Here is a 13,755-nt window from a genome sequence, read left to right on the forward strand (position 1 = left end):
CCATCAACAAAGCGCCAACGGCGCCCATTTCTAATACGCTATATAAGGGAAGGGAATAGAATTTAGCTTTTGAAGGTTTCTTCGTAGTTTGACTGTTTACAGCTTGTTCTGGTTGCAGTTATGCCTCTCGGTGAGTTAAAATAATGTGTTCGAGACACTTTAAAAGCGTCAAAAGAGTGCGATTGGCTGTCGAATGTGTGCAATAAGTACCGCGAGGTTTCGCCGACGTATAATGAGAGCAGTGAATTGCTTGTCGACGTCATAATCAGCAATTCTGGCTTCTGAAAAGGGATTTTAGAAAAAGTTCAGAAAAATCAATCGCCTGATGTAGTTCATACCTAGGGGATGTAGCGGGTTTTCGAACACAGATCGTGCTGCAATGAAGAAGGCAACTGTCATTGGTCTTTTATGTCTCGTGTTCCTACAATTTTTGCAAACAGCAAGTTCCAAAGGTAGGGTAATAATAGGTCCTGTCGTGTTTGATTTGTTAATTTTTCTACATACAGATCTGGTCGACTTAAATCAAGTTTAGGCGAAGTTTACTGGCTAGGAGATGGGAAAGGGAGGAGGAACCCTTTTTGTCGAATTTGTAAAGCACTTGTCTTTTTCCCATTTCAGTAGTTTTCAACGAGTTTTCTGGACCAATCAAAGAGCAAAGTCAAGCAAAACCAAAGTAAACATAGTTAGCTTTCGACACTTAATAGAAAACTACTCTAGTTGCACTACCATGTAATTGACTTCGCCTAATTCTGTCATCAGGACGGCCACCACAGATATGGCATAGCAAACAGAATCTTGCTTTACTGAAAAAAGTGAATGCTTCCTCGACCGATAATCTTAAGGGATGTGGAACGGAGAAATGTAAACAGAAAGAGGCTTTTCCTCGGTTTGTGGTGGATGGCGATCCTAGGACGTGTTTCAGGTCCCGCACGGAAGGCAAACCTTGGCTGATTGTGTATCTTGGTGACTTACAACCTGTGTCTTTGGTTCGAATTCAGTCTGCAGAGAAGCAAACTAAAGAAAAAAACACCGGCCTGAAAGACGTGGGCATTTTCGTAGGTATGACAACACCTGGGTTCATGATATCATTTAATAGCAAATGCGCTGGGAGTACAGCACATCCCGGCACAAGACGCAAAAGAAGAAAATTGTCAGTAAATGGGACTTGCTAGTCAAGAGAATATGTCCCTGAAGCGGCCAAAAGATATGTCAGCATTGGATAATCTTTAACAGGAACATGCCTAGCTGACAGCCGTTTCGAAAAAAAAGGATGTGAACGATGGTGGCATAATTAAACTCTAAATTAAAATTGTCGAACGGTAATCACTTTGAAGTATATCGTTCTTCACTCTCTAATTTAGCATTTCATTTTGTACAAACTGTTGAAACTCTTTTTCGTAATTTCTCTGCCATCTTTTTCTTCGTTTTTCGTAACCGAATATTGTTGTTTTTCAAGGTAACGGGAATCATTTCATGAAATGCGCTGTCGTGAAATTGCTAGTTGACGGCATAGAGACGAGCTATGGGTGTAACTCAGAACTCTATGTCTTTGGAAATTCTGTCAAGATAACTACTAAAGCCCCAGTACTACGATTATGTGAAGTTGAAGTGTACGCTAACTCATATGGTAAGAACCACAGTTGACATATTCTTTTTTAAGCCTTGAATAACGACGGCCATGGCAATCAATTGAAGCAGATCACCTCTGATTTTGACAGCGTTTCAGTTTTGCTACTTGTTGTAAGACTCATTGAAGGGTAGCACGAATTGCTTTCAAGAACTGACTTTGGAAGCCTGGTTTATCAACCAATGAATGTAGTCCTCAAAACAGATGTTAACAACTACATACATAATGCACTCAATCATTAACAACATTGAAGTGACGAACACGCCCAATGGAATGCGCAATTTTTACCGACGGATCAAAACTAACCAATCACAACTGAGCCATGCTACTCGGGTCGTACTAGCTATTTAGACTTAAACAGACTAGCAACTCTTCACTTGACTCGAATCATAACTTACGCGCACGATGTCGAAAAGTTAATCAGGGAATCATATTTATTTGATTAAAAGTAGCGGCGTTTATTAAATTTTTCGTGATTCGAGTGCGGCTTTTATTCAAGTGCGGCGTTTATTTAAAATCCAGTTCATTTCTTGCAAACAATAGTATGGTAACTGCCTATTATAGACAGGAACGTGTTTTAGTGATTGTCATTTTCTGTATCGTTTTCAGTTTCACAATTTGTTGGTTAATACTAATGCAATACATAAAGTGAATAAAGTTCACTCAATTTCAATGTCACTGTCCTCTCCATGATCCGAGTTCAAAAGATGTAACGTCGGATGTGCTTCTTCGACGTCAGAACTGATACATTTAAAAAGGTTTACGTAGGATTTCCAACTGCGATCGAAGCATCGATCGTTCACTGCTACAAGGCTGTCCGCCCTTGAGGCAGTGGAGCATATCGCCTTCCGACCCGTCCGCTGGAAGGTTCAACGTGCAGCTTAAGAGTGATTTTTTGATGAGAGTGATTTTTTTTTACCTCTGTGGGTAGCTCTACTAAAGAATCAAGAATCCACCGCAAAAAGGTTTTTTCTAGGGGTTGCTTTCAAATTTCCAGCAACTGTTTCTTTGTGAACTCCCACGGTACTCAGCCACTCATCAGACTTCTCAGTTCAAGCGGCCTTGAACAGCTAGTTCCAGCAAACGTCAGGTGCCTGGATATACCTGGATATGCTCTCTTCGATGTAACACTTGAAGGAGTCCCAGGCTAAAAGCGACTAAGCACCTACCTTTATATCATTGCCATGGTAGTCTGCTGTGTGCTTTTTGAGTCTATTATTTGAATAAACGGCGCATGATGACGCGGCGTTTATTCGAGGGCGACGTTTGATAATATTTCTGCTCTAAAATACGGCGATTATTCGAAGGCGGAGGTTATCGAATAAATACGGTATGTGAAAATATTTCACTTTTGGGTGACGTATATCTATCAAACCACGCAATTAACTGTTAGTCCTCGTTTCAAAACTATTTGTTGAAGAAAAAGACCTCTCTGAGGTCTTTGATTGGCTGCGATAGCTTTTGTACCCAACTTATTTACTCTCGATGTACAGGAAACATTATCGGAACGAAGCAACAGTCATATGGCCCTGCAACGAGTCGTTTTGCTATCGACGGAGATGCAAGCACGTGTTTTAAAGCCAAAACCGGTAGGGACCGGTTCTGGAGTGTGAACCTTGGAGAAAATGTTCGAGCGGCGCGTGTTTTCATGTTATTTCACGGCAAATTTGAATGGAAAAATACGTCAATTGATATCGGTAAGTATTCTTTTTGACTTATTCCATCCTTTTGTTTGTTTGTTTTTTTTTTTGGTGTTTTGTTTTCCCGTTTGTTCTTTCCAGTTGCTAGTTTATAGAAGATCAAGTATGTATTGTGTACTATTGTAGAGCTACAAGGGGCATGACATCATCCAAGATTACCTTCGAGTTGACCATACTCGATATTGGATAACTACTGAACAAAAAAATAATAATTTATTCCCCAAGAGTTACGAAAACGAGGCAAATACGCTTAAAAATTGTTCGACCTGCCGTTATGCTTGTATCTTTGAAAGTTGACGGAATTATTCAATATGTTACTTGTTGTTAGATACCAAAGTATGTTTTGTTACGAATGCATATGGGGCAAGAAAAGGAAATTACTTTGACTGTAATCAGCCAGTTACTGGAAGTAGAATGCTCATCAGATGGCCATCGAAGTATATAGATAATATACAGCTCTGTGAAGTGGAGGTTTTCCAAACAAAGATAAGTAAGAATACGCTTTCTTCATTGATTTTTACGAAGTTTCTCATACAAATTTTACGCAGAGCTTTAGTGTTCGATGATTGTATTGCTCACACTTAATATCCATGTATATGGGGCGAGAAAAGGAAATTACTTTGAATGCGGTAACCCAGTTACTGGAGATGACATGGTCATCATGTGGCCACCGGACTATATAGATTATATACAGCTCTGTGAAGTGGAGGTTTTCCAAACGAAGATAAGTAAGAATACGCTTTCATCATTGATTTTTATCAAGTTTCTCGGACAACGTTTTAGACAGAGCTTTATTGTTCGATGATTGTATTGCTCACACTTAAAAGTTCATTTCCTTTAGTTAACCTGGCAGGAAAGCGTCCTACAAAGTCCTCGACAAATGAAAAGGAATCATACAGAGGCTGTGATCAGAAACTTGGTGAGCGCAGCAATATTAAAAAGAAAAAGACCGGGACAAATTTACGTAAAGTTAAAATAATCTTATGATAAATGTATTTCACACTAATCTGGCATGAAAGATATTTCGGTTAATCTTTTCAGCCTTTATCTGTTGCAAAATTATTATTTAAAGACATTTTTGTGTAACTTTACGAGTAACCATGTTGGTGTTCCATTTCAGACAAACCCTTCTCTACTGGGGTCAAATCGCGTTCGAAACAAATAAAATGGTGGTCAGTTGATTTAATTGCATTATGCAAAATCCATCTGGTGCGCATTGTGACAGCCTCGGGCTACAAACCGCAACACCTCAAGGGTTTAAAAATTCAAGCTGGTAAGTAAAAATGGCTTTCTACTGCAAATCCATCATCTTAATAGCTTATCCATGATTGCTTCCCTTTTCGGAATCGGCCTTACATGGAAGAGATTTATTTTTAACTTATGAATAGGCATTCTTTAAAAAATCCATTCACGAAAAAAGAGATTAGAGTCCAAACTCTGCAGAAAATATTTATTAAACTTATTAAATGAATCATAGTATTTGGCTAAAATAAAAAATCCGAAACTTCTGAGAATTTCAAAATTTCTATGCAAAGGAGGAACAAATTTACGCGAACGACAGCTCAAAAAGGAACGAGCAAAAACTCCGCGAAAAACAAGCTGAAAGTAAGCGAAAAATGTCCTCGTCAATTTTCAAATATCAAGGTTAGAGTTCTTTGACGTGATTGGCTAATTTGCCATATCACGCGCGCCGCACGTGAATAAAAAAGGAATACAAAGGGGAAGAGGAAGAAAAAAACGTTACTTGAAATTTAAAAACGAAAGAGAGTTTCTACATCTTCCCCCCTCGACCAGTCTTCCTTTAAAAGGAGTCCTCTTGTTCTTGAAGAAACGGATGGACTTCTCTTCTTCTAACTTCTCCTGTGATAGCCTTTGCCAAGTGTTTGCCTCCGGCCTTGCTGGAACTTGTTCCGTACCCCCAACTTCTAACGGAAACAATTTTTGTAAGGGTTTTTACAGAAGGTTTCTTTTGCCACTGCTCCATGCACTTTCCACAGTAGCTCCTCCAACGATTGTTTCTAGGATGCACCTCCGCAATCCTTTCACGTTTCCAAGTACTACGATTTGACTTTCCTTCTTCCATTTCGGTGACAATATCACCTGGAGCAACTGATTGTGCGACGCTAGCACCTTCGTTAGCAAGCCTGTGGTGCTCCCTTAGATCCACCAAGTACTCACGTTTCCAACGGTTCCAAAATTGACCGAGCAATTCAGACAAATAACGCCGCCTTCTGGTGAGGAGCTGGACATCCATTTCATCTTCTTAATCAGTTGCATATTCGTCAGGGATGGACAAAAATATCCTTCCTGTCAAAAGATGAGAAGGCGTAAGGGGTTCCTCGGTACACATTCCACTTCCACCACTGCAGTCAAAAGCTCGTCATACTTCAACTTCGCGTTCTTCAAAATTTTCTTGAATTTTCTTAATTCCCATTCTGTTTGATCCGCGACCCTTGAAATTTTCAAGCGCATATTCGGAGGTAATGTTCTCATGAAAAGGGGAATCAAAAGCTTCCTAAACAATGCAGAGTTTATTCCTAGGGCTTGTAAAGCCCGAACGTGTGCTTTGACTCGATCATAAAGAAGGCGTAGACGTCTCAGACATTGTCCACTCTTACAGCTGATACTTTCGCTAATCCCTTCGTGTGAGCATTAATGATTACCTGGGGTTGTACAAATCGTTTCTTTAAAATGGATTTTGCCGACTCGTAATTTTCTGCTGTAAGCGTAAGCCCTAGAACGCCTCCTGCGGCTGACCCTTCTAACATATTTTTCAAATAATTGAATTTATCACCATCTGATAAACTAGGGTTGTCATCGACAGCACTTGCAAATGATTCCCAGATTGTATTGAAGGAAATGGGATCACCACAGAACTTCTTAAGATAAATCTTCGACAGTTTTTCCTTTCTGATTCCAAGACTTTCAGTAAGCTAATTAGACTTAGAGAGAGGAATTGACTTATCTGTATTTCCTGCCTTTTCCAGTTCAACTGCGTTGAAAGTTTCGTCAATTTCCATTATATTTGATGAATAGATTCTCTGAAGCTTCCATTTTCCTTGATTTCATCCTCGATTTGCTTTTCTGTTATTATAGACAGAATTTCGTCGTCCGGGGCTACAAGGACATTGAGTTTTTCTGTTTGTTTTGTTTTCAATTGATTCGCCAGAGGAGGTTCAAATTCATCGAGTAAGGCTTTTTCCTTTTCCAGAGTCGTTCTCTTCTTTTTCAGTTCTTTATCAACCATTTTTCCAGAGAGAATGAATTCATCAGGGAGTCAAAATTCCAAGGTTTCGATACCATGTAAAATAATTCATTTACGAAAAAAGAGATTAGGGTCCGTAAAAAATATGTATTAAACTTGTTCAATGAATCATAGCATTTGATTAAATTAAAAACCCCGAAACTTGAGCGTGAAAAGGATAGACATTTGCCCTTTCTTGATTTAAATGTGTCCAGAGGTGTTCGGGGTAATTTAGAGACAAGTGTCTACCGTAAACCTACCCACACCGACAAATACCTCGCTTTCGATTCTCACCACCCTATTTGCCATAAAAAGTCTGTAGCCAAAACTTTACTTAGGAGGGCTGACTGTCTACCATCTTCACTCGATTCGAAGGCTGAGGAGAGGAAATATGTTTCTAATGTCCTAAAGGCAAACGGCTATACAAAAACCTTTCTCCGTAACTGCCAAAAACCAGTTACAACTAGTAACGCTCTTGATGAAAGGGAACCAGCGACTGGTTTTGCTTTTATTCCTTACATCCAAGGTGTTACGGAAGCTATCAAGAGAATTTTGAATAGCCACAACGTTAAAGTTGCTCAAAAACCGTTTCGGACTTTGGGGCATATATATGCCAAACCTAAGGATCCTGTCACGAAAGGACAACGAACCGACGACATTTATTCTATTCCTTGCAATGACTGTGATAACGAATACATCGGACAGACCAAACGTCAGTTTGGTACACGTTTAAAAGAGCATCAAAAAGCGGCTTTCTTTTGCAAAAAGGAAAATTCAACTTTATCGGAGCACACATGCCTAACTAACCATACAATTGGTTGGAATAATTCTAAAATTATCACCACTAATCGACGTTACCACCAGTGCCTTTGTTTGGAGGCTTGGCATATTAACTCCGCCCATGCTTCTTTAAATCGCGACGATGGCGGTTTGCTTCCTCACGCTTATTTACACCTCGTCAGAAAAAAAAGGCCGCTAATTAGTGATCATATAAAAGAACCTCTTGTTGCAGCGTTTAGATCACCCTTGATGAAGGCACTAGACAGGGGTGTCGAAACGTTGGGTCTATGAATTGTAACTTCTTCGAAAAATGTTCACGTCAGTTTTACAATGTCAAGGTTAGAGTTCTTTTACGTGATTGGCTAATTTGTGAAATCACGCGCACCGCGCGTGAATTCCAAAGGAATTGAAAGGAGGAGCGGAAGAGACAATTTATTACTTGAAATTTAAAAACGAAAGAGAATTTCTGCACATTTTACCGAGAAATTCGTCAATTTGAAGCAGATATTAGGTTATTTTTATCATTAACAGATGCTGGTGAAAATGCTTTTGGGAAAGGACGCCATGTAGCTAGTCTGGATTCTCCAACTAAAGAGCCTGTTCAGACCATAACTCTTCGCAAAAATATCAAAGCAAGGTTTGTTACTCTTGCCCTTTCGAACAAACGTCTGGAACTTCAGTTCCGTGAAGTGGAAATCTACAATGGTCCTCTGCTAGGTAACAATAGAGCATCCTTGGTTGCAATAGATTTATGCTTTAAAACTTATTTGTTCCACTGTCCTCGAAATTCATTTTTAAAAATAACTCACTGCTCCACACCTAAAATATAGATTTCATTTTGACAGCAAGCCTAAGGCTATAATTCCAATGGGAAGCCAATATTTTCACTTGAACAAGTGTTCAACTTCGGGGCCAACCTTACAATTCAGTTAGTGTTTTACATGTTGCAGTATGTCTGGTATGTACCAGTATCTTTACAGATGGAGATCCGGCAACAAGCAAAAATTTAGTTCTACTTAACCACAAATAATAACCTGCATCCAAAAAGGAGCTCATAATATATTACAATTTTGACATTTAACAATGTGTCAAACAATTTTTGAAGGAGCAATTCCTTTGATCAGGGCCCAGTTGTTCGAAGGCTGATTAGTGCTAACCCAAGCTTAAATTTTAATCCGGATTTCTATGTCCTTTTGTTCAACCACCTCTCTCGGATAAGTTTCTCTATTCTTCGAAGAACATTTAACCATCAAATTGTAGACAAAAAGAATTGTACTGACTTTGAACAACCTGGCCCAGAGGTATTTCATTTTAATATTCTATTAAAAATCTTTTTTTTTTCTTTCATCCAAGCTATTGATGATTGTAAAAGACCTAATATTTGTCCAAAAAACTTTAAATGCGTGAATGGGAAGAAATCCTATAAATGTGTGTGCCCTGATGGATTTAGAAAGATTGGATCAAAGAAATGTGAAGGTAATTTTTTTACTCTGTTATCATTATTATTATGATTTTATTATGATTATCAACATTATTACTAAAACAGGTATTAGTTTCTTAACCATTACTTTGATTTCCCAAAAGTAGATACCAGTATATCGAATTTGATATAGGGTGTCTTATGCATGAAATTCAAGTTATTTGCTTTATTCGCACGGTAACGAATCCTGAAATCTGGTTGGTTCTTAGCGCGGTCCAGATTTTCTAACTCTACCAAAAGGCACACCGAGTAACACTTTTATGGGTCGCAAACATTACAAACTAGTTTGTAATGCCATAATCTTTCACATAAAGTATCTCAAAAAGTGAGAATCGTGAGGTGTTTGTTTACCATCTTGTGTACTGCCCTCGGCTTGCGACTTCCAGGATACAACTACAAGAATATTAACGTGGCGCCCTCTTGTCCTCTATCTTCACTTTGATAACCAAGATTACGTTTTTTGAATTGTCCTTTTTAACTTTGCTTGTTAGATTTGTGTCATTACATAGGTTGTTGGCATTAATAAATGTTTATTTGCATCTTGAAATTAAGCCTTTGTTCTCTATACATTTCCTAAATTATTGACAAAGAGAATTTTTCAACTAGCAAGAGCTGCCTTCTTGCGTGGTGAATATTTTTACTTTTCTCATCTCAATGTTTAACTAAGTTGTGACACTGCTTGGAGAAATTAGATGCTGGTCGTTCTTGAGGGTTCAAGGGTCCAGCACAGTACGCTTCATAATTATTGGTTATATATTCAATTTAAAAGAAATCTAAATAAGCCCTTACGTAAATCTAAATCGTAATATACATGTTGTTCAACAGGCAAAAGTGAAACCAAGGTTTTTTTTTTAGATATCGATGAATGCAAGAATGATATATGCGATAAAAATGCCAAGTGTAAGAATATTCAAGGAAGTTATTCATGTACTTGCAAGAAAGGATTCCGAGGAAACGGCTCGTCATGTTCGGGTATTTGATGAAATTTAGCGTTTAGTGTTTTATGACCCTCAGCATACTAATGATGGTACACCCAATCATATAGAAAATTTTGTAAATGTGTATATCTTCTCATAATGAGCGTAACTCTAAATCGAACGAACGCTTTTCAATATTCAGAGGGTTTATTCTTGTGTTTTTCACGTTGCTAAGTTCCCACCAATAATGTAGCTCGCTTTTATATTTATAAACCATACACATATGAAATAACTTTCATTTAACCAGCGGATAAGAATCAAGCAAAGAAATAATCCAAGCTAGCGGAGGACAATTTTGTATAGAGGTATCCTAATAAGTTATTCGACGAGATTCCCAGATACTATTTGGATATTATAAATTAACCAAATTCCTTTGTTCAGCTAGTATTTAGGAGGCACCAGTTCCAACCCCATCGAACCCTGAACTCTGTGCAATTGCAAAAATCGCAGTACACCTGCCGGCGAGGATCTTTCTTTGCTTTTAATATTTAGTAATTATCCTTTCACTTGTGACCTCATGGTACAAATCCAGGGAGGATAAAAGCCGTCTGCTTGTCAGTGTCAAATAGGGTTCTCAGTCTTGTAAGAGACCTATGGTATTCTCCTCTTCTTACAATCATCATTATCAATATCGATTCCGGGGAAAAAGGGCTAAAGACGAATCCCTAAGTCTCGTACTTAGTCCACAAAATATCCCCAGTAGCCTCTCATTCAAGAAAAATGAGGGCACGGCGTGTAACGAGCATTACTCAAATGCCCGAAAAGTCGAATTAGCTTGCGCAATAGGTCCGATAGTGGCTCGGCACTTCAACTTTTTTCTGGTTCTGTGTTAGTATTCTCATTACAGAAAATATGTGGGAAAGAGTTTTTTAAACTTTCCTCGGAAAATAAGACACGTAAGAATGGAAAAAGCTTCTTTCTATATCAAATATTTAGTAAAACCAGTTCGACCCTTCTTGTAAAGCTTAGTTCACGGTAAAAACTGTAAAATTGGGCTTGATTTTGCAAAGTTTGTAAAGTCAGGTTATTTTGCTCTATATTAAATGAAAAGGTTTCGGCAGATGTGAAGTCAGAATTGAAAGCTTATCAGATATCGCGGAATGGTTCAAAAGAAGCCCACCTGCTCACGTTCATTGAAATGTTGAGTCAAATTTTGCCATACTTCATTATTGCACGATTTTAACATGTCCTTGGTTTTCCGAATCGACAGAGGTAAAGGAATGTATTCCCCCCTGTGATGCAGACAACTCCTTCTGTGATAAGTCCTTTGAGTCTTACGTATGTAAGTGCCCATACGGATTTAATCCATCGTTTAGTCAAAATGGAGCTCTTCTTCATTGTGAAGGTATGACGAAACTGCATGTTTAGGTTTTTCGATGCCATCTAAAGAAAAAAATAGAAACATTTCTGACGTTCACTCATATATTGACAGCTTATCTGGTGTCGCGGAATGGTTCAAAGGAAGCCCATCTGCTCATGTTTATTGAACTGTTGAGTCAAATTTTGCCATACTTCATTATTGCACGATTTTAACATGCCCTTGGTTTTCCAAATCGACAGAAATAAAGGAATGTATTCCCCCTTGTGATGCAGATAAGTGTGATGTGATAAGTCCTTTTAGTCTTACATATGTAAGTGCCCATACGGATTTAATCCATCGTTGGGTCATAAAGTTGCATGTTTTAGTTTTTTGATGCCATCTAAAGAGGAAAATAGGAAAATGTTTGACGTTTACTGTTTTGAAGTCAAAGAGGAATACCCCTCCGGCTGCTGTAAAAAAAAAGCATACCATGGGTAGAAGGTAGACAGTCTTTGCGGCATTAAGGCTGAGAGAGGTGTGATTATTTGCTTTCGACATCTTATCTCTGCTCAAACCCAGTGTCTAAAATGTCTATCTCATGGAGGAAGCGCTGATGTCTTTGACAGGTGCAAACTAACATTAACGTGGCGCCCCTGTGTTCTCTATCTCCTCTTTACCTCCCTCTCTCCCGACCTTTTCTTAACCATATCTTTTGTATTACATTAAATGTACAAACCAATAACCTCTGTGAATTGTATAATTAACCTCTAACCAATTTCAGATGTTAACGAGTGCGAAAACCCGATGTCAAACAGATGTGGAAATACATCCACTTGTGTCAATGCACGAGGTTTTTACAACTGTACCTGTAGGAATGGATATGTATTGGACAAAAGAGGACTTAAATTTGAATGTAAAGGTTAGTTTTCTATACCTCTTGCAAAATAAATGCTATGTATAACTTGCAGTCGTTTGGATCGAGGTGTGACCGTTAAATTGCATGTCCTTAATTCAATGTTTGTCTCGAAAGAACTGGGATGGGCGTCGTTAAAAAGGGATGGTCTTTCGTGCGTGATGCGAACAAAGAGCAAAACTTTCTTGGCGAATTCACAATCAGTATCCATACCAAATCATTGTTATCGTTTCACAAATATTTCCTAAAAGTAAGAAATGAATTGGTCTCTTCATAACCTGAATTCTTGTTATGGTCCAGCTATACACCGGCGCACCTTCATTGCTTGAATGGCATTTTATCAAGGAGGCCGGATTAGATAATCACTTACCATCCCTCTGTTTATGTATATATATAATTCTGTGATAGAAATCTAGTGTTGCGTCTGTCACCCTTGTAAGCCTATCGTTAAAAGTCGAATTAACTTGCGCAATAGGTCCGATAGTGGCTCGGCACTTCAACTTTTTTCTGGTTCTGTGTTATTATTCTCATTGCAGAAAGTATATGAGAAAGAGTTTTTTAAACTTTCCTCGGGTAATAAGACACGTAAGAATAGAAAAAGATTATTTCTATATCAAATGTCTATTAGAACCAGTTCGAACCTCCTCGTAAAAGCTCAGTTCACATTAAAAACTGTAAAATTGGGCTTGATTTTGCAAAGTTTGTAAAGTCAGTTTTTTTTGCTCCATATTAAATGAAAAGGTCTCGGCAGCTGTGAAGTCAGAATTGAAAACTTTTCAGATATCGCGGAATGGTTCAAAAGAAGCCCACCTGCTCACGTTCATTGAAATGTTGAGTCAAATTTTGCCATACTTCATTATTGCACGATTTTAACATGTCCTTGGTTTTCCGAATCGACAGAGATAAAGGAATGTATCCCCCCCTGTGATGCAGATAACTCCTTCTGTGATAAGTCCTTTGAGTCGTACGTATGTAAGTGCCCATACGGATTTAATCCATCGTTTGGTCAAAATGGAACTCTTCTTCATTGTGAAGGTATGACGAAACTGCGTGTTTAGGTTTTTCGATGCCATCTAAAGAAGAAAATAGAAACATTTCTGATATTTGAAGTCAAATAGGAATACCCCTCGGGCTGCTGTTAAAAAAAAAAAAAAAAAAAAAACGTATCGTGGGTAGAGAGTAGACAGTCTTTGTGGTATAAAGGCTGTAAAGTCAGAATTGACAGCTTATCTAATATTGCGGAATGGTTCAAAGGTATCCCACCTGCTCATGTTCATTGAACTGTTGAGTCAAATTTTGCCATACTTCATTATTGCACGATTTTAACATGCCCTTGGTTCTCCAAATCGACAGAAATAAAGGAATGTATTCCCCCCCCGTGATGCAGATAACCCCTTCTGTTATAAGTCCTTTGGGTCTTACATATATAAGTGCCCGTACGGATTTAGTCTATTGTTGGGTCATAAAGTTGCACGTTTTAGTTTTTTTTAAGCCATATGAAAAAAAATAGAAAAATGTTTGAAGTTTACTCCGTTTTGAAGCCAGAGACGAATACCCCTCCGGCTGCTGTAAAAAAAAGCATACCATGGGTAGAGGGTAGACAGTCTTTGTGGCATTAAGGCTGAGAGAGGTGTGATTATTTGCTTTCGACATCTTATCTCTGCTCAAACCCAGTGTCTAAGATGTCTATCTCATGGAGGAAGCACTGATGTCGATGACAGGTGCAAACTAACA

General features: G+C 38.4%; 1 protein-coding gene and 1 pseudogene across 1 annotated transcript in view; one reads left to right on the top strand and one right to left on the bottom strand.

Annotated features, from left to right (window-relative positions):
* The first annotated feature begins 252 nt into the window (after window positions 1-252).
* LOC149041214 (uncharacterized) overlaps window positions 253-13,755 on the top strand; it is a 22,477-nt gene continuing 8,974 nt past the window's right edge. Inside the window, exons 1-13 of the mRNA XM_089214703.1 lie at window positions 253-452; window positions 760-1,059; window positions 1,457-1,627; window positions 3,121-3,324; window positions 3,656-3,817; window positions 4,169-4,246; window positions 4,448-4,600; window positions 7,883-8,068; window positions 8,705-8,827; window positions 9,687-9,803; window positions 11,019-11,153; window positions 11,890-12,027; window positions 12,922-13,056. Coding sequence (XP_089070829.1) covers window positions 380-452; window positions 760-1,059; window positions 1,457-1,627; window positions 3,121-3,324; window positions 3,656-3,817; window positions 4,169-4,246; window positions 4,448-4,600; window positions 7,883-8,068; window positions 8,705-8,827; window positions 9,687-9,803; window positions 11,019-11,153; window positions 11,890-12,027; window positions 12,922-13,056 — 1,975 coding nt within the window. The 5' untranslated portion in view covers window positions 253-379. The remainder of the gene's footprint in view (window positions 453-759; window positions 1,060-1,456; window positions 1,628-3,120; window positions 3,325-3,655; window positions 3,818-4,168; window positions 4,247-4,447; window positions 4,601-7,882; window positions 8,069-8,704; window positions 8,828-9,686; window positions 9,804-11,018; window positions 11,154-11,889; window positions 12,028-12,921; window positions 13,057-13,755) is intronic.
* On the bottom strand, window positions 5,638-6,574 carry LOC149041215 (uncharacterized; annotated as a pseudogene).

This window comes from Pocillopora damicornis, chromosome 8 (genome assembly GCF_964200805.1).
Source record: "Pocillopora damicornis chromosome 8, jaPocDami1.2, whole genome shotgun sequence".
Taxonomy (NCBI): Eukaryota; Metazoa; Cnidaria; class Anthozoa; order Scleractinia; family Pocilloporidae; genus Pocillopora; species Pocillopora damicornis.